The sequence below is a fragment of the Seriola aureovittata genome, chromosome 2 (genome assembly GCF_021018895.1).
Source record: "Seriola aureovittata isolate HTS-2021-v1 ecotype China chromosome 2, ASM2101889v1, whole genome shotgun sequence".
In the NCBI taxonomy this organism is placed as follows: domain Eukaryota; kingdom Metazoa; phylum Chordata; class Actinopteri; order Carangiformes; family Carangidae; genus Seriola; species Seriola aureovittata.
In genome coordinates this window covers 16,013,786-16,038,274 of record NC_079365.1, presented here as the reverse complement: position 1 = coordinate 16,038,274, position 24,489 = coordinate 16,013,786, and the positions used below count along the sequence as shown (strand labels likewise).

Here is a 24,489-nt window from a genome sequence, read left to right as displayed (position 1 = left end):
AAAAGTAATTCCCTATGCAAATAAATACCCACATTTTGACATTTTTTGCAGAGAATAATCTGTAGAAATGAGAAGTAACAAAAGTAGGATGACCTTCCTTCAAATCTAGTCAAATATATTCACCATTATCTCTCTCTGCAGAACCCACCACCGGCAAATACAATCGCAGAGTTTCAGGTCAGTAACTGGAACATGATTGTGTAATGAATATCAATTAATGTTGGTACAGTATTTTCATTCGTTTGTCCTGCTCTAGTTTGTGCAGAGGCGTACAACCCTGATGATGATGAGGACGACGATGCAGAGCCTCGGGTTGTGCATCCCAAAACAGACGAGCAGCGTCGCAGACTTCAGGACGCATGCAGAGACATTTTACTGTTTAAAACATTGGAGCAGGTACAACAGATCATTTATTTATTATTATGTTTTTATAAGAAGGATTAAAAAAAAAAAACAATCTCCTTTTGATGATGACTTTTATTCCACTTGATTTTCCTCTTATTAAATCCTATTTAAGTGTCTTTAATATCTTAATGCTTTACATTTGGCACTTTGAATTGCCCTGTTAGTGGAAGGTGTTATACACATAAACTTGACTAATGTCCTCCAGGAGCAGTTCTATGAGGTTTTGGACGCCATGTTCGAGGTGCTGGTCAAACCTCAGGAGCACATCATAGACCAAGGGGACGACGGGGACAATTTCTATGTCATAGAGAAGTGAGTGAAAGATTTCAAATACTTTTTTTTAAAATAATATTTAAACTAGAGTAAGTTGTGCCAGACTGACAATGACCTCTACCGCCCCCCACCCTCCCCCTCCCTCTGTATCTCCCATCATTCCCAGGGGTGTGTATGATATTTTTGTGCAGAAGGACGGAGTCAGTGTTTGTGTTGGAAAATACAACAACAAGGGGAGTTTTGGTGAGCTGGCTCTTATGTACAACACGCCACGAGCTGCCACAATCATTGCAACGGATGAAGGCGCCCTGTGGGGCCTGGTGAGTCCGACAAAGGGTCATGACCCTCACCGCTGCAAAGCGTCGTGTATTATCTGAGGAGTGTATTAAATATGTTGCCGCATAGATTCTAGTAAAAGCTGAGGTGAAGAAGTCCACTCTAACAGATTAAAATCGAAACGTAGAACTGAAGATGATTAAACACAAAACTTTTTTTTGGTTTCTTTTTTAGGATCGAGCCACATTTCACAGACTGATCGTGAAAAACAACGCGAAAAAAAGGAGGATGTACGAGGCCTTCATCGAGTGTGTTCCTCTTCTGAACTCTCTTGAGGTTTGTATTAGAAACACAACCGCTACACAACAAAACAATTGTTTAATAGATGGACATTCAGTCATCTTATCCTTATGCTTAAGATAATTTCAGATAGATAGATACTTTATTCATCCCCTAGGGCAAATTAATTAATGTAATTAGCTCATTGTTGATGATGATGATGATGATAATAATAATAATAATAATAATAATAATAATAATAATAATAATAATAATAATAATAAAAACAGTGTGTGCAGCAGTGTATTTGTTTTGTCACCATGCTTCATTTTCTTGTCACAAGCTCTCTGAAAGAATGAAGATTGTTGATGTTTTGGGAGCACGAGGATTCAAAGATGGAGATCGCATAATAACACAGGTACAGTGTTGGGACATTTGTTGCTGTATGTTATTTTTTAATATTGGTTTGGTTAGACTTAACGGATGAGGTGTCTCTGCTGCTTTTATGTACCTGCAGGGGGAGAAGGCCCACTGTTTCTACATTGTGGAATCAGGAGAGGTGAAGATCATGATAAAAAGCAAAGTAAGCACAGTGTCAATGTTATAACTGAATCTATTTCAGTTGTCTCTTCAAAATAAATTTTTTTATCTATGAATTTGCTAGTGTTTGCCAAAAGGTGGATGTGATAAATTAGTTTTATTTTGTTTTCTAATCTGGTGTTTGCGGCACTAAATGACTGCAGGACTCACAGGTGCCTCTGTCTGTTACAGACGAAGGCGGGCCAGCAGGATAATACAGAGGTTGAGGTGGCTCGTTGCTCTAGAGGGCAGTATTTTGGGGAACTGGCACTAGTCACCAACAAACCGCGAGCAGCATCTGTTTACGCTGTGGGAGAAACCAAATGCTTAGGTGAGTGTCTATATGTTTGTGTTTGTTTCGGGAGAAACTAAACATTTACTTTCTGCAGTTCGTTTCCAGGGAAAGATGCTGTAGTTCCGGTTGGGATGTTGAATGTAGGGGGGATGTAGCAGAGACAAACTAACAGTAACTTGAAAAACACACAGTCAGTGGCTGTTATGTAACTTGTTTGTGCTTGTCAGCGTTCAGACAGATTACTGAATGGATCAACATGGCACAGGCCCAGGGGCCCAAGGGGTCATGGGGCCCTAGAGCTTCCGCCTCAAGTGACTATTACCATTTCTGGTCTGAAAAGTCAATCAAAAGAACCACAAAGAGACATGAAACAACCACAAAGAGATGCAGAGTGACTACGAAGAGAAATAAAGTAACTACAGAGATTCAGAGCGACTAAAAGGAGAAATAAAATTATCCCAGAAATGCAAAACAGCCACAAAGATGGAAATCAACTACTAGAGATGCAAAATGGCTTCAGAGATCTATAATGACCACAAAGAGACAAATCCACAACAGAGGGAGACAAAATGACCACAAAGACACAAAAAGAGAAACAAAACCATCACACAGAGAGAATAAAATGTTTTGTGACTTTTTCAATGGAAGCATCTTCCCTCTGTGTAGAAAAGGTGAGGGGCTTTTATACGTTTGTGCCCTGGGCCCATCGTCTCACAACCCGTCCATGGACCGGGTCAATAGTTGCACTAAGAGGGGGAAACATTTTCTCCTGAATCAAAGTCGACTCGTGTTGATGTTATAATGGTGTTGGAAGTGTTTTCTTGATACAAGGAAGACCACAACTAGAGCTGGGTATCATTTCAAATTTTTTGCCACAAGTGCAGATACGATATCATTTCAGTACAAATGCCAAAACAATATACTTTTCTATGTCTTAGTTTGAAAAAATATAAACATGTTTTTCTGAAAAAAACATTTTCTGTTCATACAACAAAAGAGTGCTACAGTTCAATTTTTACAAATGCATACCTCCAAAATATTAAAACGTTAAGATGGTTCCAGGAAGTAGACAGGGACTTCCCTCCACTGATGTGCACAGGCCTCAGATCACAGCAGAGATGGGATTAGGTGGAACAGGAGTTGACAGCATGTAAAAAAAAAAATCTGCAGGAGCCACAAGATAGAGTTGACTTAACATTAACCAAAATCCCATGAATGCTTCCATTAGAGAAGTACAGAAATAAAGATGTGGCCATTCCTATTCTTATCTATGAGCTTGAAAAGGCTGAAGTGTGTGACTTCACAAAACAAGATGTCCCACATTGTATGAAGCTGACACACAAGGGGGGTCAAGGCGTGGGTTATACCCACAGATCGTGATTTAAATGTATCCCAAAAATATTTTTTCTCTTTTCAAACTCTTGTTGATGTACCTTTATTGATCCACCATGTGGAAATTCAATATCATAATGGTTTAACCTCATATTGATCCTCTACAACACTTTATGACAATTGTGTGACAGCACACTAATGTGTGCACAAACTTCTTTTCTCCCTATTTAGACTGTTGTTATAGAAACTAAGAAGCCTGAAATGGGCCGATATAATTCTAAATGTCTGTGTTTTTCTTTCAGTAATTGACATCCAGGCCTTTGAGCGTTTGCTGGGTCCCTGTATGGACATTATGAAGAGGAACATCTCCCAGTATGAAGACCAGCTGGTGGCACTGTTTGGCTCCAGTGTAGACTTGAAACACTAGTACACAAATTCATTACCAGCATTTCAGTATAACATAGTAGAATTGCATGTCCTATATGTCTTATATGCAGTAAAATGTACTGTTTCTGTACAACTCTGCTGCTACGAGGTAAATATGTTGTGAGTAGAATACATCATGTTTCTTATGTGACAATCCTGATAATCACCCAGAGGACATCTATGCAACTCTAATACTCAAATGAAGTCAGACAAACAGGTGAAACTCCAGTTAACCCACTGACAGTCCAGTTCACTGGGAGGGATTCATAACCCATTATACAGTACCTTACCTTCAAATTCTGGACTGGTTGATGATCGCAAGAAAATGTCATAACTTTTTATGAAGCTTTTCATCAGATCCTTTTATAAAGCTCCTGGTTTGAAAATTTCAACTTTCAAATTAGCTCAAGCTTTCACAAGAACAAAATACTGAACTGCCCAAATAGCCACGTTGTCAATGAGCAGCCAGACCTAAAAATAACTGTAACAGTGGCTCAGTTCCACTGTCACTTTAGTTCCAGTTTTTGCAATTGTTGTGCACATACACACTGTGTCATGTTCATTTGCTGTTACTGTTCTGGCCAATCACTGCCTTCATTATTTAATTATACAAGGTGCTGTGCCATTTCCATTTGCACTCAGCAAAAAAAGTTGTTTATGTAAACCTGGATATACTCAGTTGGCAGTTTATTAGGAACACCTGCCTAAATATAATGCAGTCTAATACAACAGCCCTGCAATAAATCCTAGTTTCATGAAGATTATGTTCAGTTTGTGTTGAAACTGTTTTAGAGATGTCCTGATATTCTGTCCACACTTTTTTTATCAATGATGTGAGGCTAAATGATCAAAACACCTCTCTGTAAACACAGTTCAGCAACAGCATAAACTACATCCTCCAAAATGATCATCCACTTGATTCAGCACCTCCAAGCAAAAGAACAGTTTCAACATAAACTTAACATCGCAACCTTCATGAAGGGAAGGTTTATGGCAGGACTGTTGAATTGAACTGCATTATTTTTAGCAAGATGTAATATCTAATAAACAGGCAACTAAGTATGAGCATAGCTCAATAGAAAAGGTAATATTCTTGCCAAAAACACACAACGTAAAAAAAATAAAGGATTATATATTAAATATTCAAGTTTTCTGGAGTTTGTTTTATTTGAGTTACAAAATATGAAGTGCCATCAGCAGACTCCACAGGAGAGTTTGCCAACCTTCTTGTGTTACAAGTATTTACACCCGAAAGTCAAGGATATCCATCTAAATTTTCACACTGCGTTCTGGTAAGTCCCAGACTTCACGTCTCTGTTGTCCAAGTTCATAGTCAAGTTTAAATATTTAAAATATTTACAAAGTCCTGTATTCAAAAACTCCCAAATCATACTGTAGCTTGTTCAATGCAAAGGCAGGTGCCAGACGTGTAACTGCTTCAGTAGTGTGAGAAAATGAGCAGAGCTGGTGGAATTAAAGGAGCTGTTAAACGAACGTGGTCCTCTACAGGGGCTCCATAGTTTTACAATGTAATTCTTCCTCCTCTAAAGAAAGCCTGGGTGAGGAAGTCTGTACATAATTATTTAAAATTACATGTTGAAATGTCTTTTTAGCCGTTGTAGTACAACAGCATCTATGATCCTCTCTTGTGAAGAATTTAATATGACAATCAATAAAAGACAGATGAAAGAAAAAGGCCACCCAAATAATCACGCTTGTTCATTAAACATTTTTCTTCAGAGCATCTCCGAACATTAAAATAAAACTCCAATAAATAGAAATACAGCAGAGAGATGGTCAAATAAGACTGATTCTGGTTTGGTCCATCCCTGAGTTCTTTTGAGAAGGACAAAAATACCAGACAGGAGTGACAAAAGAAAAAAAAAAAAAAAAAAAAAAAGGACTGATGGGAAAAAGCAAAAAGTGTTGATAGGATATATCCTACACATTCCCATTGTGTTCAGGGAAAAAAAGTTCTCATATTCCTCTGGTTTCCTGAGGCTCATCAGTGAGAACATTCATCCATGGGACAGTTCCCAGCAGTGAAGGTTACACAGAGGTGATGACAATCATGAGGTGTGGTGAGATGCTGGAGATCCTGTTGAGGAGGTCGGGGGCGAGCTGGGATAAGTGGCTCTCTGAAAATTCGCACGGTGGGAAAATCTGTAGCACATAGGCGGGCTGAAAAAAAAAAAAACAATCAAAAGCCTCAATTACACATGTGAAGTTAAAGAGAACCAACACATCTGATACCTGGTTATGTGCATTGTTTGTGCAACAACCCATCAACAGTAAAACAAACAAAAAAAAAATCCACATTGTTCTCTTCACACTCTACTGTATGTAAAGGATTTCACCAGTTTTATAAGTCTATTCAGAAGATCCTGTAGAACTCGTTATGTTGAAATCAAGGTCATCAAATGCCATTAAAATTAAGGTTATAATCTACAAAACCTTTCCACAAAATGTTGCCCAGTTTTAACGACAACTGGATGTTTTTCCTGTTCTGTGCAACAAACACACAAAAGAGCTTAAGTAAAAACCACCAGTCTCAACTCCATGAATTAAATTTTACTTTACTACATATCCATCATTTTTTTTTTTATGTCTTTATTTGATAGGAAAGTGGAGACGGACGGGAAATATGGGAGGGAGAGTGGGGGAGAGACATTTCGGCCAGGAGTCGCACCGGGGACATGCTGCTCAGGGCCCATACACACATATGATATGCACCATAACAACTCGACCATCAGGTCGCTCCTAAATATCCATTATTAATAAATTCTTCTGTTTCAATCACATTCTGAGCAGCTTGCCGACAAAGGTATGACCAGGCGCAGCTAAAGACATAGCAATCTGCCAACAGTGAGCTGCTACCCTACACATCTTGTAGCTCGCTACTACATTTCCTGGCGAAAATACCACTTCTACAGCATCATGCTTTTCTGATTTTTATTAAATGATGTATTTCTTCTGATGAAAGGGCCAGGAATCATGAAGTTTGTTGATTTATATAATCCCTGCTGGGTTTAATTGACTACTGCACACAACACTTTCACATCCACACTGTGCAAGTTGTACAGAAGCAGCATGTCAATGTTATTTTCCCCCAGAATACCAATTTCAGATTACTGCTTTGAGACTGAATAACTTCCACATTCACAGACTATTTTCATCTGGCAAAGGGGAAGACTGACAGTTGTGAACAACTCAGAAATGTGAGTTTTCTTCAGTGTGAATAAATAATAAATCCACTGCCATCATAGTAATGGCAGCAGCACTTGACAGTGCAACACATCAACCATTATGTCTCACCTGATTGGAACCTGGGTTGGGGATATTGATGATACCAGCAGCCAACTTTGTCTGCAAGTAGTTAATGAAAGCAGCCTTAAGAGCTTGAGTTTGGTTTAGGACATCGTCTTGATCTCTTCCACATGGCAGCGCAAGGAGAAGACAGTAGTCACTGTCCCCCTGAAGAGGGAAAATAAATAAAGTGTTAACAGACAAAGTTCAGTGAAACAGAAAATGACTTAATATGAGTAAGAGAAAACACACGTACTGTCATTCTTCTGGCTACACTCTCCAGTTGTGAAGCCTCTAGTCTCATTCTCTGGACAATCCTAAGCAGTGCACCTCCTTCTTGTAAGGGGAGTGATCGATGAGCCAAAGCTTTGTTGCCACAGACAAAATGCAACTGGACTGCAGCTGTGTCATTCTTCAGTGCTAGCAGGCCTTGCCACACAATAGGGTATTTCTATTTAAGTATGAGACAAAACAAAGACAAGTTTGTCAGACAAAGCTAACTCTTGTTTAGCCCAACAATCCTGAACACAATTGTTAGTAAAATTTCTGTATTACCGTGAGCAACTGCACCATATTGACAGGCTGCGTCATCTTGCCATCTGGTTTTGCCTGGAGCTCTGCACCCTAAGGATGCAACAAAATAGTGCATTGTTTCATCTGTTACAAGAAGATACCAAAACAGACTGTGGATTTGAGTGCAGTCTAATTCAATAGCCATGCAATAAATTCTACCTTCACAAAGGTTATAATGCTTATAATGTTATAATAAATTGTTTTAAGAGGTGTTGATTCAACTGAATAATTATTTTGGTGCTGATGAACTGTTATGCATTACTGATGCTTTGCAAGTCTCCGCTCAATGGGGTGGACAAAAGTAAAAAAATAAGTAAAACCTTCATGATGGTAGTTTTTTTAATGCAGGAATGTCATATTAATTTTAGCTAAATACATATTTAACTGGCATTTTAACAGCAGTAAACTCACCATAGTTGGTGTGACATTCAGTGGTGGCTGGTTAAGTCCAACAGGAGACGTCTCTGGTATCTGAGAATGGATGCTTCTTGGGTTTTGGTACATCCCCGAGTACTCTGGGAATGAGCCACTAGGTCCCGGTGGCATTAGCTGAACTCTCTGGGGAGACGCCATTGCTGGCCCAGATTGTCGGATACTCATCATTCCATCTTTAGGAAGAGGGGAGTGGGACCTCTTTGCATCTAATGGCTTTGTTATATCCTTTTCAGACACACCTTTAGGCAAAACATGTGATCTTGGTGACAAGGACAAAGGTATGTTGGAAGGTGTTGAAGAGGGGGGAAGAGTCTCTTGAATGTGTCCAGAGTGTGGGTCTGTGGCTGAACGCTCCCCCTGTTGGTGCAAGAGTACACGAATATTACTCTGTGCCATGTATGTTTCCAACTGGACACTACTCCGCAGAGATCCACGTGGATCTGACTGCATAGTCTCCGGTTTTAGCTGTGTGGCTGATTGTCTTCCTGTCATGTGGAAGTGTCTGGCCTCTTCCTGTTCCCCCTCATGACTCCTCAAAGAACCAGGATTTACTTTGAGAACCTTGTCTCTGCCGACAGCCTGGGGTGAGGAGGGCCGTGGCTGCATGGGACCAGACCAGGGAGAGGCGAGAGATTCACTATGCATCCCATAGCTCATCACAGAAAGAGGTGGAGTATTGACTCGAACATCTCCTTGGACAAGATGGCCCACTGGAATTGATTGGGTAACACAGTGTGGAGACATCCGCCCCAAGCCTCCAGGCACACTGTGAGGTGGCATGATAACAGACTGCTCTGGATGATGAACACCTGTAATAAACTGTTGCATGGCAGGAAGGCCAGTGGATAACATCACTGGTATGCCCTTGGGTGATGAGGAGCCTATGGGTGAGGACACTTTAGTAAACGGAGAGTGCGGATGACCTGACTTGCGTGGGGACCGTGGTTCCTGTTTGACCCCACTGAGATGTGAAGTAGCTCTGTCACCAGCTGCTGTAACAAATCCTACATGGTTGCCTGGTGGAGATGGCAAATGGGGGCTAATTGCAGGACTTATAGCAGAGGTCCAAGGTGGTTTAGCTCCATCTGTACTATGAGGATCAGCACTGTCCATTTTCTTTTGATGTTTTAATGGCATGTAGTCTTGATGGTAACTCAATACTTGTTGGTTACCTGGTGTGAGACGCTTCACTACTCCTTGAGGTCCAGACTGGTAAGTAGATTCAATCTTTTCCAAACCAGAGTTTTCTTGTTTAATAGAAGACAAAGCTGACTGCGTCTTACCAGGATGCCCATGATCAGTCTGCGACGAAGGGCCCTTTTGAAGTCCTGCCTGAGAATGACCATACATTTCCTGTTTTATCTGGGGCATTGATACCAACTGCTGAGATTCCATGTCACCTGCTGTTGCTTGTGGGATCTGACTTATTTTCGCACTTATCCGCTGGGGTCCCTCTGTTTTCTGCCCTGAGTGGCTCAATACGACCACTCCTTCAGACGTATTTACCCTGAGACCAGGGCAAGATCCCATACCAAGAGTGGGACTCTCAACAAGGCATCGTGCAGCACTTCCCCCCTCATCAGCAACAGATGAACTATGATATGATCCAGTGTCATCTTTGCTGGGCCTATAGGTTGATTTGGGTAGAGTCATGTCCATACAGGGATTTCCAATGCTCATATTTACTTTGTCTTCAGGCTCAGGAGGGTTGCAAACACGACTGATAACAGAAGTTGCAGTGGATGCAATAACAGAGATCACAGACTTTGTCTCGGGAGATGGTAATGAGGCTGGAGGTCGCACAATAGGAGGGGCTGAATGAGCTGCCATTCTATTATCAGGTAGTGGCGACTTATTTGGCACAACAGCTGATGGAGTATTACTTTCAGATGGGTTCTGATCTCGGAGAGTGGGCAGATTACTAGAAATAGAACTACTGCCTGGCAGTGAAATATTTTTGTGTTTCAAGAGAATCTGTCTCAAGTCACTTGTGCCATGTTCAGTTTCTGTGTTTTCGGAGTCTGAGGGCAAAGGTTGGTTTTCCTTGGAAGCTAATGGCATGACAGGTGAAGTGGAGATGCCTGTGTCTTTAGAATGATGGCGCCAATCTGGTGGAGAAACAGGAATTCTGCTTGTTTGAATAGGCCTGATATTTGGCCTGTTTGCTAGTGGAGACAGGGAAGGGGAGATGCACTCAGATGGCATCTGTTGAGGCTTTGGGCATATTGGACTTTTAGACTGTGGGTAAACAGATTTAAGATGTTGAACCTGTTCTTCAGAAGTTGACTCCGACTCTGCATTTACATCTGTAGCCTTAGGAGCTGAAGGCTCAGGTTCTGACTTCCAAGTAGTAGGAGTAATAACTGCAGCAGCTGCTGCTGATGGAGTTGTCTCAGAAACAATCTTAACACTAGAAGCTATGTTATCTGCTACTGTAGCTGTCAATTCCTCACTTACTGAATGTCCTTCCTTTAAATCCTTTCTTACTTGCTTTTGGCCTTTACGTTTAGGTGTTTTGGGTCTTCCCTTAGTTCCCCTTTTGGGTGTGGTTGGAAAGACAGGTTCATCCTGTATAGCAGATGAATTTGTTTCAGGTTCATCTTCCTTAGCAGGCTGAACTAAGTCTTGTATCTCAGGTTCAGAACCTACAGCTGCACCAATTGGAGGTGGCTGGGTTATGGGTACAGGTATATCCTCTGCAGTTATCGAGTCAATAGCAGCCATGAGTTCTGTTTCGCTGGCAGGATTAGAAGGTTTTCCTTCATCTGGGTCACTTTTTACTTCTGACTGTGGGCCAGGTGGTATTGGTGGTTGTGCCGGAAAAGCTGGATCTGTAAGTTTGGCAATGTTCTCCACAGCCTGCTCTAATTCCAACTCATGTAAAATTGAGCTTTTTGATGTTTCAAGGAGCTCCTTATTTTCCAAGGCAGCGTTTTCATTTTCTTCATTGTTGGAGTCTCCCTTGGGACCATCAGTGCACTTTGAAACCTGATCACTATGGTCACCAGGTCTGATCTTTTTTGAAGAATCTTCTTGATTTCCAAGCTCATCGTCCCCTAATTGAAGAAGATCTTTCACTTCTGTGACATTTAGTCTTATTTTGAGGTTCTTGAGGACAGGAGACTTAGGAGTCCTTGTCAACTTTGGTTTTCCTCTAATAATCCTCTCTTTTTCCAAGGTGGGTTTCTCCTCTATGACCAGGGAATCTGTCTCTTTGCCATTTGATTTACCTTCACAAGCCTTTTCATGGAGAACATCTTTATCTTTGCCCAATTCTCTACCTTGTTTGTCTTTCTCCTCTTTTGTTTGGTCAACTTTTTTGGATGGATCTTCTTTACATGAACTTGATGAATCCTGCAAAACCAAGGTATCTTCATCTGTGAAATCAATTTCCTGATCATCGTCCTCAGCCACCTCAGTTTTGTCTCTCTTCTTTGTTGATCCAGATCCTAGGGCTGTGGACATCTGATTAGATGAACCCTTTGTGACATGAGGGGATGTTTTCCCTTTTGACGCTCTTGGAATTCGTTCTCCACTTTCAGATTCATTTGAGTCCGTGTCTTTATTGTCCATTTTAGATTTTTCTACTTTAATGGTTGAAGTCTCTTCACCTTGTCTGCGATTCTTGGGAGGACGACCCCGTTTAGTTGGAGGGACTGGCACAGGTGGATCCTGTTCAATATTTTGTTGTTGTGTTGCATCTTTGTCTGTACCTCGCTTTCGTGCAGAGCGTGGTGACTCTGTAATTTCCTTTCCAGAACGAACTGGTGCATCATCTTCAACTGGGGTGGCATACACAGATTTTACATTTCTTCTTCTGGCTCTGCCTAATGGTATATTCTGCTCCGATACATCAGGATCTGATCCATGAATGGGAGATTTTCCTGTGGACTTTGGCTCAGCTCTAGGGGATGATCCACGTTTCAGCTTCTCTTTGTCAATGCGCTCACTCTTGCGTGTAGCTTGTTTCTCAGAACCAGAGGCAGACATCACAGGAAAAGAAGTACCTTGGGCAGGGGATTGTTTACACTTTTTATTTTTTATTTCTTTTGTTTTATGCTCTTTCTGAGATGAGACTGGCTCATCATTTGTGTCATTATCAATAGGCATCTGCACTTTACTAACTTGAAGTTTCTTCTCTCCCTCAGGCTCTGCCTTACAAGTGGAATGTGCCTCTTTCTTGATTACATCCACCTCCTCTGTAAAACTAGATTGTATGGGACTAGTGGCTTCAGGCACTTCTGGTTGTGTCGTTTCAAGATCCAGCTCTGCTTCTGAACTGCTAACAAACTCATCATGAGAATCACGGCGGCTTGGTTGTTCTGTAACTGGAGGTTTTACATCCTCAGTAACAATATCCAATTTCCCTTCAGATGGAGAAAGTTTACATCTATCTACTGAGTAAGTGGGTTCACATGCTGCTATAGGTGCAGGTTCAGAATCAGATGTTGATGTCATCTCAGTTGGTGGGTGGTGCATAGGTACATGTTTGTTATCTTTTACTTCTTCCTTTACCTCTTCCTTTATGAAAGTCACAGGGGGATACGGATCAGGGACTGGATTTACCGTAACACATTTGTCTTCTCGTGGAGGAGAGCCCTTGACGACAGATTGGGCGACACAAGTAGGTGTCAGTCTCGGTTCAGAGGTCAACTCTTCAGCAGGACTGATGGGTTTAATTTCTGGCTCCATGATAGGTCCTGTTGTTTCAGGTGAGCACAAAGCTTGCTGCTCTTGAACAGGTGCTTTTTCCACTTTATTCTCATCCGTAACCACGGTATCCACTTTTGCCTCTTGCAGCTGTGGGGTTTTATTCTTCTGTTGTAGTCGTGTGAGTTCCAAAAAACGACTATGGAAAAGGACAACTGGCCCTGAGTCAAGTTCTCCATCTACTGTCCCTTGCTGACCAGGTTGTTGAGTTTGTGTATGCTCAGGTTCTTCATGTTTGCGTTCCAAGTGTTGAAGTCGTCTAGAGTCCAGCTCAAAGACAGGGCTATGAAGGAAGCGGGATGCAAATAGTTCCCTGCGTTCCTGCTCCTCAGGCTTAGGCTCTTCCTTCCTGTCATCAAGTTTGTCTTCAGATCCACTTCGAATCTTTTTCTTTTTCATGTACCAGGAAGGAGTTGGTCTTGGTGTCGATTCTACTTTCTCAGTATCTTTTCTGTCACGGAATCTTGCAAAATGAGAATCGTAATCCAAAAATGACCAGTTATCTTCTCTGGAAGATGACAGAGATTTTGCACGCTCAAGCAGAGCCTTTGTATCAGGTGTAATGGTCTGGTCAAGTGCAAAGGAGTAGAATTTGTTCCTTTCAAGATGTGCTAGTTTGGGATCTGAAAACCTATCAACCCTTGGCCTCTCGGAAAAAGGCACAGATGTTGAGGGCACAGGGGAGTGGGGTTTGGGCTCTCTGTCCTCTTCAGAGTCAGATCTCACTTCCCCAGGCTCCAAGTCATGCCAGATACCATATTCCAAACGCTTGCAATTGTGAATGTTTTTATTTAGACTTCTGGAAAAGTTCAGGTCAGGTAACAAGTCTTGTTTCACTCTGCTCTCCCATCTCTTTTGATGCTCTTCTTCCACACCAAGTAAAGGAGTGTTTGGTTTGTTTACTTGTGTGTTATGTGTCCTTTTGACTAAATGCTCCAGATCCGGGTGAATTTTTTCATCATTTCTACTTAACTCTTTCTGAGTAGGATCTACAAAGTCCTCATCTGCATGGTGAGAAAAGTGCTGATGTCCTGGGGAGGAGGTGTTGTTCCAATCAGGATCTTCACTTTTTTGTCTAAAGCTCCTGTAGATACGCTCCCTCTTCATCCCTGAGTCTGTGTCAAATTGGTCTAGTTTCTTTAGTTTGTGAGATGGGAAATTATCTGTGACATCCTCAGGTGGTTTACCAACATCATGCACAAGACTGCGATGTTCCAAGTCATCAGTTTCACTTCCTTGAGGACTTTCTGGTTTGTCAGGTTTGTCAGACTCGCGCTGCTGTTGCTGCTGGTGCAAACGTCTATTTTGCTCCATTTGTTTGCGGTAACTCTGAGACAGGTCAATGTCAACATGGTCTTCCTTGTTCTTGGCACTTTTGTCAGTGTCAGTATTCTGAGCACCAAATTTGAAAGCCGCATGGTGTTCTGGTTCTCTTGTACTGCTTTGTTCTGCAATCCCCTCATGTGAAAACCTTCTGGATGTGGTGTTCCCAGGATGTCGTTTTGACTCCAGTGCGTCCAAAGATCCTTCTGATTTCTCTCTTTGTCCTCTAAGGTCCTCTTGACTATCCTTTTGACTGCCACTTTTATCAGTTTTCAGTCTTGAATCTCTCCGTTGTGATTCTTTGTGTTTGTCAGTGTCTGACTCTTTTAAATATGTTGCACTGGCACCAAAGTCAGAGGACTGATTACCATCTTCCTCCTCATGCCTGCTTCTCTTCTGGCGAATAGTCCTTCCACCGGAATCAGCAAAGCGCCTTTTTCTTGCAGCAAGGCGATCCGAATTCACTGACAAATCTTTCCCGTCATTTCCAGCATCAGACCGCAGATGTTTTTTAAGTCGATTTTTCCCATCCAAGTCTGAATTATCACCTTTACTCATTTCAGATCTTTCTGTTTTTACAGAGTCGTGATGAGCAGTTGGTAACTGATTTCCAGAAACAGAGTCACTATCCCCCTTACATTTCTGCCTCTCAAGAGCATCTTGGTCTGATCCCCTTCCTCTTCCAGAGCCTCCATCAAAACCAGTCTCAAGGTCCGTTTCAGGTAATGTGTTGGATGGGGATTGCCCCTTTGCTTTTCTTGATTTAATCTTCTCAGCTTTGTCTTTGTCACCTTTCTCTTTTCTTTTTGCACGTTTGGTTTTCTCAGCACCTGCCACACGATCTGGTTGACTGCTCTTCTCACTTTTGTCACTCTTAGAGGCATGTTCTAGCAAGGTCTTTTCCGATTTGTCAAAGTGTGGTGGTGACATTGAACTTACACTACCACTTCGCTCAGAGGACTGGCTATAAACCCGTCTTTCTGAGTCTCTGGGAGCACGCTCAGATGGCGAAGGTGATACTGTAGGAGTAATAGGTCGCCTTGGATGTGAAGGGCTCCACCTGCTGCGGTCAGCCTCAAACCTTTCTCGCTCTCTTTCTCGCTCTCTTTGAATATATGTGTATTTTCGAATGTCTTGCTCAAATGGGTCTCTGTAGTCCCTATAGTCTCGTGGGTCTTCATGATAACGTGGGTCAAAGTGATCACCCTGATAATGTTCCAGTTCAGGAAAGCGGTCTCTGCTCCGAGCTGCATAATCTCTTCGAGCATCCTCTGGATAGAGACCAGGGGTTCTTATATTCTCATAATAAGCCCTTTCTGCTGTGAATTCGTGATATGGAGGCCTGCGATCCTCTCTGTGGAGTGGAAGGAGAGAACAGGAAGCGAAAAGTAATGAATTCTGCTAACCTAAATAATGAATCATTCTATAAAGTTGCATCATTTACATATTTTGCAATGGATCTGATTCTACACACCATCACCTTAGATAATACATATTTTGTCAAGATTAATATAATTTGAAATACTTGTTTGAAATTGCGATAAATGAATAAATGACAATTGTATCCAATCAATAACATGGTCTATTTACCGTCGCTCAGGAGGAATTTCATAGAAGTCTCTAATGTCTTGACCAGATGCCTGCATAGATCGGTAGAACGCCATCTGACTCTCTTGACTTGCAAAGTCAACCTATCATAAATAAACAAATACATACATAGGTAAATAAAGACAAACACATGAAAAGTACATTTTACTCAACAAATAAATAGTTGGTTTTTTTTTTTTTATCTTTTTTTACCTTTATTTTATTCCCACCAATCTTCCAGCCTTTGGTTTCCCTTACAGCTGCCTGAGCAAAATCTGTGTTGTTGTACATGATGAGGGCCATCCCTTTCAATCTATCAAATACGACCTAAAAACAAGAACAAATTAAAGTCACATTTACAATTTTTAAAATAACGCTGAAATCAAAAAAACAAACAACAATCACAACAAATCTTTAGCAAGAGAAAATATAAAGCCTTACCTTAACTACATGTCCATAGCGACAGAAATGCCGTGTGAGGTATTGTTCTGTAATATTGGTTGCCAAACCATCCAGCCAAACACACGTTGTGGGCATACTCTTCCCAAAACCAAGCTTCAAAAAGAAAGAACATATATATTATAATATACACTCGATTGAAAACATACACAAACCATAAATGTTATTATTGTTTACAGTTAAAACACCTTCAGTCTGTTGCTCCCCAGATACTCTCCATCCATCTTTTTTATGGCCTTGCACACACTGGCAATATCAGAATACTGCACAAAGGCATACTGGGGAACTCCATTTACTTTCTTGATGTCAATGTCCTTGAGGAGAAGAGACAGAACAATTAGAGAAGAATATAAGATGTACAAATTTACTTATACAGTACATATCACAAATGGTAGCTTACCACAATTTCTCCAAAGCGCTGAAAAATGTCAAGGAGTTGTTGATAACTGGTGGTCTTCTCAAGGTTGCCTATAAACAGTGTCCTTGTGGCCTTTGGGTGGAACTCATCTATTCGCCCATCCAAGGGCCTGAACTCATTTTCACTCTCTGTTTCTGATAGAAAGGAAGAGATTTACCATTAATATTACTGACATGCTACCCGGGTTCAGGTTCGAATTCTCCACCATCAGCACACAAACAGCTTTTTGTAAAATTACTTTTGGGGAATGAATAAAACTGTCAATAAATTATATTTATCATCACTTACCAGGACCATTCCACGCAGTGACTTCAATAAGCATGCCAAAGAACAGCTTTCCTTTGGAGACACTAAGGGCCTTCTCTTGATCCTCTTGCTGTCTGAAGAAGACCAAACCATAGCGGTCCTCTGATGCTCCATGGATCTGCACTGAGGTCACTTTCCCATGTTTCTTGAATTCGTGGAAAAGTCCGTCTTTTAAACTTGTATCTGTCAAGGGAAATGGATTACTATAATTCAATGCTCAGTCTCCAAAAAGAGTAGCCTACTGAAAACACAGATTTTCTGAAGAGTTAAGAATCATAATACAGGGTTTTCCTGCATAGATAATTATGAGGCAGCCGACTGTCAAATTTTGTGCTGCCTCCAGCTTTCGACAAACTGACGCATTATTTTCTAAAAAAAAAAAAAAAAAATGTTGCACTCAGTGGGTTTATGTAATTTGTCACTGCAAATTTAGTTGCGCTGTATCGTAATCAGCACATTGCACAGGGAAAGGTGCTGCCAAAACTGCCGAAGGAGAGAACAGCCAACTTTCCTCAAGTTATTTCCTCCTGAGAGTCTGTTTTTCCCCCCTACAGCAGGAATGTGTCAGGTGGCAGCACCCTGATACTTTTGTGAACAGGTGAATATTGTGTTTGACATCTCTTAAATTGTTATATTTTCTTATCCTTCTGGAAATTCCTCAGGATTCACTCTCTTAAAATATGTTGCTTGAGCCAGTTGAAGGTGCAGTACACATGCACGTGTGATCATATGATCACGAAGGAAACACCTCCACCTCATTTTGAGCCAGGAAAAACCCTGTTATCATGACCTAATCTATACGCTATGCAAAAGCATTGAGGTTTTTGTCAGAAGAAATCATACCCTCAGAAATCTGTGCATAGCTCTCCATATTACACTTTTCTATATTGCTGGTTTTTAACTCAAACATGACTAACACTTTGTTACAGTGACACTGATGTGGCTGTCTGATGCATGTACACATTGTTTAATGTTATACACACTGCATCTCGCTTTGGCCTTGACTAATTGACTTGATTTTAATGGGTATAAACAAATCAAAGGTTTTCACTTAGAAGGCAGCATTAATTACAAAGTGACAACATATTCAGTATGTTTTCAGTTTGCAAAGTGAAATTTACAAAAACTCCTGATAAAAGAGGTCTGGAAATCTTTGCTATAATTATAAGTAAACTTGCAAGAGCACAAATGTGGAAATATTAGAAGCAGAGTGACCTTTACACCAGTGGGATCACATCCAAAATTAAAGGCTACCAAGCACCAAGGCACCAAGTAACAGTGAAAACTTGTGTGAATATAATGAAATAGCTAAGACAAAATGAAGAATGAGACAAAAATATGACGAACAAATTTTTTTTCAAAGTGCCTGCACTTTTCCAGTATCCAATAAAGTCTTCCCAGGTGGTTCTGTGTTACTTCTTGAATATTTCACACCAATTATGAAATAACATTTAGTTGTAAAAAACAGTCATGGAAGGTACAACTGGGTTTCATATATGAAATATTTGGACACTAATGATTAAGACTATATTCTGTATGTTTTTCAGTGGCACATGGAGGGCTAATTGTGTATATAATCGGCTAAACAAATTACGGTAAACAATAGTCCAAGTGATGAATCCCTATCCCTTAAATTCAGACAATGTCCACTGGCTAAGGTTTGTGTGCTCCAACATATACATTTGCAGGAGCCTGAAACTAAGTTTCTGAACATGGTTATATGACCTGCTTGTGCCACCTAATTTTGATCTGGTTCATGTTTTATCTATATCATGGGCTGTGTGAACTGATGTCCAATTTGAATCCCAGTTAAGGCAAAAACTATTTATAAATTTCATGGACAGGACTCTGTGAGAGGCAAGTCAAACATGTAGAAACTCACCTGTGGAGCGCACTGGTAGGTTTTGAACTTTAATTCCAAAGCTTCTGCGTGGCTCATCTGAGTCAAGCACCATAGATGACTGAGGAGGGGCGTGGGCAGCTGACGACTGAACAGAGCGTGCACGCGACCCATCACTTGAGCTGCTGTTCGAATCACTGTTATCACAAAAAACAAAATTAATCTAAAAAAACAGATAATGATCTGACACTTGTCAGTCTAAGTCAATAAACCCATGAAACATGAAGTGTTAATATCATGACAAAACAAATGTCACACCTGCCACTGCCTGTGCTACTGGTGCTGCTGACAGAATCGGAGCTTGAAGATCTACTGTGGGATCGAGATCTTGGGCCTCTCCCAGGGGACAAAGGTGCTCTTTTAGGGGAATGAGCAGTTTTGGGTGTTTGTCCTGTGGTCCGTTGTGGGGAAGGGTGCCTTGACTGTGAGGAATGAGATGATCTGCTTCGACGGTGATGGTAAGTTCTATCAACACGTCGTCCTCTGTCATCTCTATACAGGTCACGTCGTGTAGAATTAGTAAGAGTGAAGGGGTCTCGAATCCTAGAGTCAAAATGTGGGTCTGATGTCTCAAAGCTGCCCCCAATAGCACTGCTCCCTGGGCCAGTAGCAGCAAACATAGAACGATCACGGTAATAATCAGCGTTGTAGTGCCGCTGTCTGTCGAAAGTTCCACTGCGGTCATGGTGTCCATATGGGCTGTGATCATATGCACGTTCACGGCTTTCTGAGCTACTGTGAAGTAAGAAAAGTGCAGAGAGGGAAAAGAGAGTTATTATGATTTGAAATAAATAAGGCAAAAAAAAAACCTATTTACTGTATAATAAGCCATTTTGGCATCTAAATGCGCAATAGCAAATATACAAATGTCCGGTACAGCAAAGACATAGCTGAGAGACACAGCTGAGAACAGGCCAGATGTGGGGACAACTTCAGTAGCTTAGTACTGATACATAGATCAGTGCCAGTATTATAAATAGTGATCCCATCATTCATCATTTGGCAAAACCCATTAGCCTGTCCCTGTCAATTTTGTCAAGTGATTTTTTACCATCAAACTCAAACAAAAGGGTCTCCTAACGTGTTCCAGTTTGTCAACAAAGGAAAAATAAGTGAGAATTAATGTATGTTAAATAACTTCTTTTTAAACTTAACAGCAACACATTTCACAAATAGTTGCATATTTTCATTCAAATGTCGTGTTTTGGGGGTTTACAATGTTTTTGGCATAAGAAAATGATTTAGGAATGGTTAGAAACAAAACACCAAATTCCCCACAATAAGACAAATAAGCCAAATACTGGCACTGTCTGTAAATACTAATGTGGATAACTTTTGTAGTTGCGGCTCCCGTATCTTAACTGTCTGCAGCCTAAAATGACATTTCAGTCATCAAAAGAAACAAGACTTACTATCAACATTCTATACAGTAAATTCATAAACAGTCACATGAAACAAAGCCACCCCAGACTGAAAATCTACTCATACAACCACATAATTCAGCAAGGTTGAAATGCTGTGCTTGGTCTATTTGTTACTTTTATTTGCAAAAAGTCTCCTCGGGGTGTCCAGGGGAGTTGATTTCAGAGGCTGACTGTTCATGAACTTTTGCTGGTAAGAAAAATAAAATATAAAAATGAAACATTTCTCTTAAATATTCAACTGGACAATTCTCCTATTGAGGAAATATGTGGTTTTGAAATTTAAAATATTAAAATGCCCTGCAGAGATCAAATCAATATATTTAATCTGAAACAAAATAAGTAAGAAAAATGTATTTATATAGCACAAAGTGCTTTACAGAGTCACATAAAAAGTTCACACAATACTATGTAGTACTTATGTGATCTGGAGAAAAGAAAGAACTTGCATAAACAAATTAAAAATAATGTGTATATATTTTATATATGCATTCTATAATTTTTTTTTTCTGTCTTGCATCAAATTAATCTTTCCCTAAAAGCAGTGCAAAACCTAATATTAGACAAAGCACTAAGGAATGTTAGAGAAAGAAAATATGCAGAGGGCAGAGCAATACCAACCTTTTGGAAAAGAAGTTACCGAAACTAATCCAAATAAAATCTAGGTGGTCAGAATGTGAGAGCCCGAATGAAAAACCAAGGAGAAAAATCAACTGATCTAATTAGGCAAAAACGGTTCTCTTGAATCGCACTGCACGTTATCTTCAAATACTGTGGAGCACCAGGCCAGTAGATTGTTGATGTATAATCCACAGTAGGCTACTTAATTCTCTTCACTGGATGGAAAAAGGGAAAAACAAAAACAACCACAGAAATGGACCTCTTTATGGATTTCAGGACATGTGAAAAAACATAGGAACATACAACCTCAATAAATAAATATGAATTTAAAAAATAGGATGATGAACTTCAGGGTAATTCAGCAGACTCCAGGTTGACTACACAGCAAGATGGTGCCCAAATGGAAAATACATCCAACTGGATCAGTCTTGTCTTCTTGTACGAGGAGGTAGTATGTCCAAAAAATTAACCTTTATATCGAAAAATGTCAAAAATGTATTCCACTGGTTAATGTCAAGTAGTTAAACAGCACACAAGCTTGTAGACTTGCAGACACTACGATAACAACACATAAAATCCTCATGGGCTCATTGGATGACATAATTCCACAATCCATGGATCCCATCAGGTTTGCGTACTCACTGGCAGGCTTCATCTTTTTGTAGTAAAGTTTCAAGTTTGAAAAAGTTGTCTTAAGCTCTCTGTAACATACTTGGGAGTGCTCTTCTCCTGACTGAGGCCTTACACAGCTAAATCCACACTTGAGTAATCCAAATGATTGGCAGCTATACCTATCCATACTAAGGTTCACATCAGTAGATCCAACATCACGTTTGTATTGCGTACATCCAGCAGGTTACATTCCAACTATGCAGCCTTCGTGTGTCTTCATGGCCATCAATCCAAAACAAGATTAGCTCCACAAACTTTCGATGGCTGGTGGTGTGGATCCTCAGTGTTCTTGCAAAGTCTTCTTGGTATAACTTCCATATTTGGGACAAAAGGTGTTTGTGATATATAGTTAATCTCATCCTAAAATTACTGACATAGCCGTGGATATATACGCTAATCTGTCTTTCTTTAGATGTGTAACGAATATAAAGTTCTTCCATCCACTTGTTCAAAACGTAAATCCAGATAAAGTCGTATCCACAGAGGCAAAAATGGTTAAAGTACTCCAACCATCAGTTGTTGCCAAAAGGGGAAAAAAACTGACAACCCAAGATGGAAGGTCCTTTAAGTAATTATATATTACCTATATAGATTCTTCAGAGAAAAGTGCATCCTTAGTAGTAGGGATTTACTTCCAGTTTCAAGCGACTCCAAGTAGAAATTAAGGTTAGATCCCATTTTTAGGAGAAAAATGTTAAAAATATCCAAATGTTCCCGAGGTAGTTTCCCACAAAATGTAATAAATCCAAAACTCACTAGGATATTCCTCACAGATGTAATATCCAAACCAGATGTCAAACCTTGAATCATAGTTACCTTACCAAATGATAATGTGTAGTTAATTTATTTAGATCCCGTGGGAATGGCGAGTCAATTATGATGAAAAGTGGAACAATCCCTAGATTACCTTTGTGTAACCCCTTGAGGCATCTATCTCTCACGAATAACCCCACTATTTGTCTAGGTCTTACACCTATCCAATACCTAGAATCCCCTGGATTTTAAGGGGAGGCCGTGTCCACTTACCCATCTATTCTCCGTTCATAACGTCCCTCTCTGGTGTGAAGGGAAACAGGTGGGCCAAACACTGGACCAACTGTTCCCCTAGAGAATCCTGTAACGTCTCGACTGCTCGAGGGGGAGCTGTCTTCAAGGCCCCGAACAGCACTAGGAACTGATCCAGGTTCATTGTAGTCAGTCCGCAGGTCCCTGTCTCCCATCTTGTTGACAGCATTGTGAGCCTTCTGTGCACTTTTGATATCCACAAAATCCACAAAAGCTGCAACACCACCCTCTGACCCTCGCTTCCGCAGAACTTTAACACTCTCCACACGCCCATACCTGAGAGGAAATTACAATGAAAACAAAGAGGCAATTACATATACACCAGCTAAGAATAGGTTAAGTATAGCTATTTCCATGTGTGCCAGAGTCTGGTAAATAAAGAGCAGAAAAGACACTGATATGACAAGCAAACTAATGATTCAACTATAATTATGAGACAAGACAAGTTTCCACTAGTGTTTCCTTTTAGAAACACAGGAACGAACGTCTAGAACATGTTTGCAGTTATTGTGATGGAGGACTTCACTTGGGAGTCATATGTATTGCTTCGACAGTTGAAGTTTCTGAACAACACCTGCAAAGTAATAGTTTTATTCAAAAGATCCCTTGGGACTTCACACATGTGAATTGTCAGTGTTAAACAAGTACAAAAAGCATCATCTGTAAACACACAGTTGTCACCAGACCAGTATTAAAGTGATATAGCAACATCTCCCATTAACTGTGACTGGATGTTAAGTTTGTTGTGTTAAAGATCTGTTTATCAGTTACAGGCGTGGGCTTTACATTACGTAGCAAATGATAATGACATGAAACCTAACATAGCCTTCAGTGAACGAGGAAAAGCACAAAAGTTAAGACTTTTAGCACTCTTTAAAATCCAAAATAGTTGCTGACTATTGGGGGCATAACCTGCAGTTTACTTGTAACTTGCAAGACAACAACGAGTATCTTAGGCGAGTTTAAGTACAGTGATGTCTTCCTTGGTCAAGCGAGTCAACTACTTGCTAACATTTGATTATCAGAACAGTGAGCTCGCTGATCGGTCTCAGATTTTTAGCTTCTCATTTCAGTTTTTCTCTTAACACCACTGTTGATCAGAGAAATAACGTTGTGGCTTAAATAATAGATAAAATAACACACGTCATCTGTTGTTATTTGCCCCGCTGTGTAGCTAATGTTAGCTGCCTTTTGGCTTGTACTGATCATGAAAACGTCTCCACTTCCCACAAAATGGTCGGATGGTTGCTTGGGTGGTAGCTCGGTTGCTAGCACACCTAGCAACTTGCCTCTTGGCGTTAGCAAAAGTTAGCTAAACAGTATTAATCGTAAACATTTGCACTAGAGTACTTCTATTCCCGGTATTTCGCTTCAACGAATACACATGTGCTGCAATGTACCATATGCAGCACACAAGAAATCCGCTGACTTATAAAACTTAAAAATGCTAACGTTAGCTGTATTAGCATTGGTGGCAAGCTACATAGCTAACGATAGAGCTGCAGCTAGCCCGCGCTGCTCCTCCGACAGGGGATCCCTCTTGCGTAACCTACCGTTTGAAATGCTCCACAATTTTCTCCTCTCGGACATGTTCGGGTAAATTTCCCACCCAAAGGTGTCTGGTTTCCCGAACCATCGTGCGCTATTCTTTCCCCCTTCACACACATATGATCTGGCACGTTTTTTAATCCCTGCCGGTCGGAGGTGCGCCCAAACAAAATGAACGACGGTGGATTCCGTGAATGATCTAGGCCCGGTGGCCGCTGCCCGTGTAGCTTTAGCTGCTGTGTCCCCGAGTCGTCCGCGGGAACGCGCACAAGCCTCGCTC

General features: G+C 40.7%; 2 protein-coding genes across 6 annotated transcripts in view; one reads left to right on the top strand and one right to left on the bottom strand.

Annotated features, from left to right (window-relative positions):
- The window catches only part of LOC130177947 (mitochondrial carnitine/acylcarnitine carrier protein-like), a 14,667-nt gene extending 8,861 nt beyond the window's left edge, over positions 1–5,806 (top strand). The window contains exons 8-16 of one of the 2 annotated variants that reach the window (XM_056389973.1): positions 142–177; positions 257–396; positions 611–717; positions 845–998; positions 1,189–1,290; positions 1,577–1,651; positions 1,751–1,816; positions 2,005–2,143; positions 3,742–5,806. In XM_056389973.1, coding sequence (XP_056245948.1) covers positions 142–177; positions 257–396; positions 611–717; positions 845–998; positions 1,189–1,290; positions 1,577–1,651; positions 1,751–1,816; positions 2,005–2,143; positions 3,742–3,866 — 944 coding nt within the window. In that variant the 3' untranslated portion in view covers positions 3,867–5,806. The remainder of the gene's footprint in view (positions 1–141; positions 178–256; positions 397–610; positions 718–844; positions 999–1,188; positions 1,291–1,576; positions 1,652–1,750; positions 1,817–2,004; positions 2,144–3,741) is intronic. The other variant, XM_056389981.1, reaches the window with a different exon arrangement.
- On the bottom strand, positions 5,008–24,489 carry si:ch1073-335m2.2 (msx2-interacting protein). Of its 4 annotated transcripts, none has more exons than XM_056389683.1 (15): positions 24,215–24,489; positions 22,623–22,937; positions 19,141–19,617; positions 18,865–19,019; positions 16,965–17,165; positions 16,659–16,810; positions 16,447–16,572; positions 16,241–16,354; positions 16,013–16,126; positions 15,803–15,903; positions 8,156–15,566; positions 7,727–7,795; positions 7,428–7,622; positions 7,181–7,339; positions 5,008–6,046 (listed from the first exon to the last, which is right to left on the bottom strand). In XM_056389683.1, exons 1-15 carry the CDS (start codon positions 24,295–24,297, stop codon positions 5,915–5,917), a joined length of 9,804 nt encoding a protein of 3,267 aa, XP_056245658.1. In that variant the 5' UTR covers positions 24,298–24,489; the 3' UTR covers positions 5,008–5,914. The 4 variants fall into 4 exon arrangements, with proteins under 4 accessions (XP_056245658.1, XP_056245666.1, XP_056245674.1 ...); XM_056389691.1 differs by having other exon boundaries at positions 19,141–19,614; XM_056389699.1 differs by lacking the exons at positions 22,623–22,937; positions 24,215–24,489 and adding an exon at positions 20,925–22,601.

Bases quoted from the DNA above. Each gene is read 5' to 3' on its own strand.
- si:ch1073-335m2.2 (XM_056389683.1), bottom strand. From the start codon at position 24,297: ATGGTTCGGGAAACCAGACACCTTTGGGTGGGAAATTTACCCGAACAT. The intron at 15,567-15,802 runs GTAAATAGACCA...TCCACTCCACAG, and splicing joins GAAATTCCTCCTGAGCGACG to AGAGGATCGCAGGCCTCCAT. The intron at 6,047-7,180 runs GTGAGACATAAT...TTTTTTTTTCAG, and splicing joins CCAACCCAGGTTCCAATCAG to CCCGCCTATGTGCTACAGAT.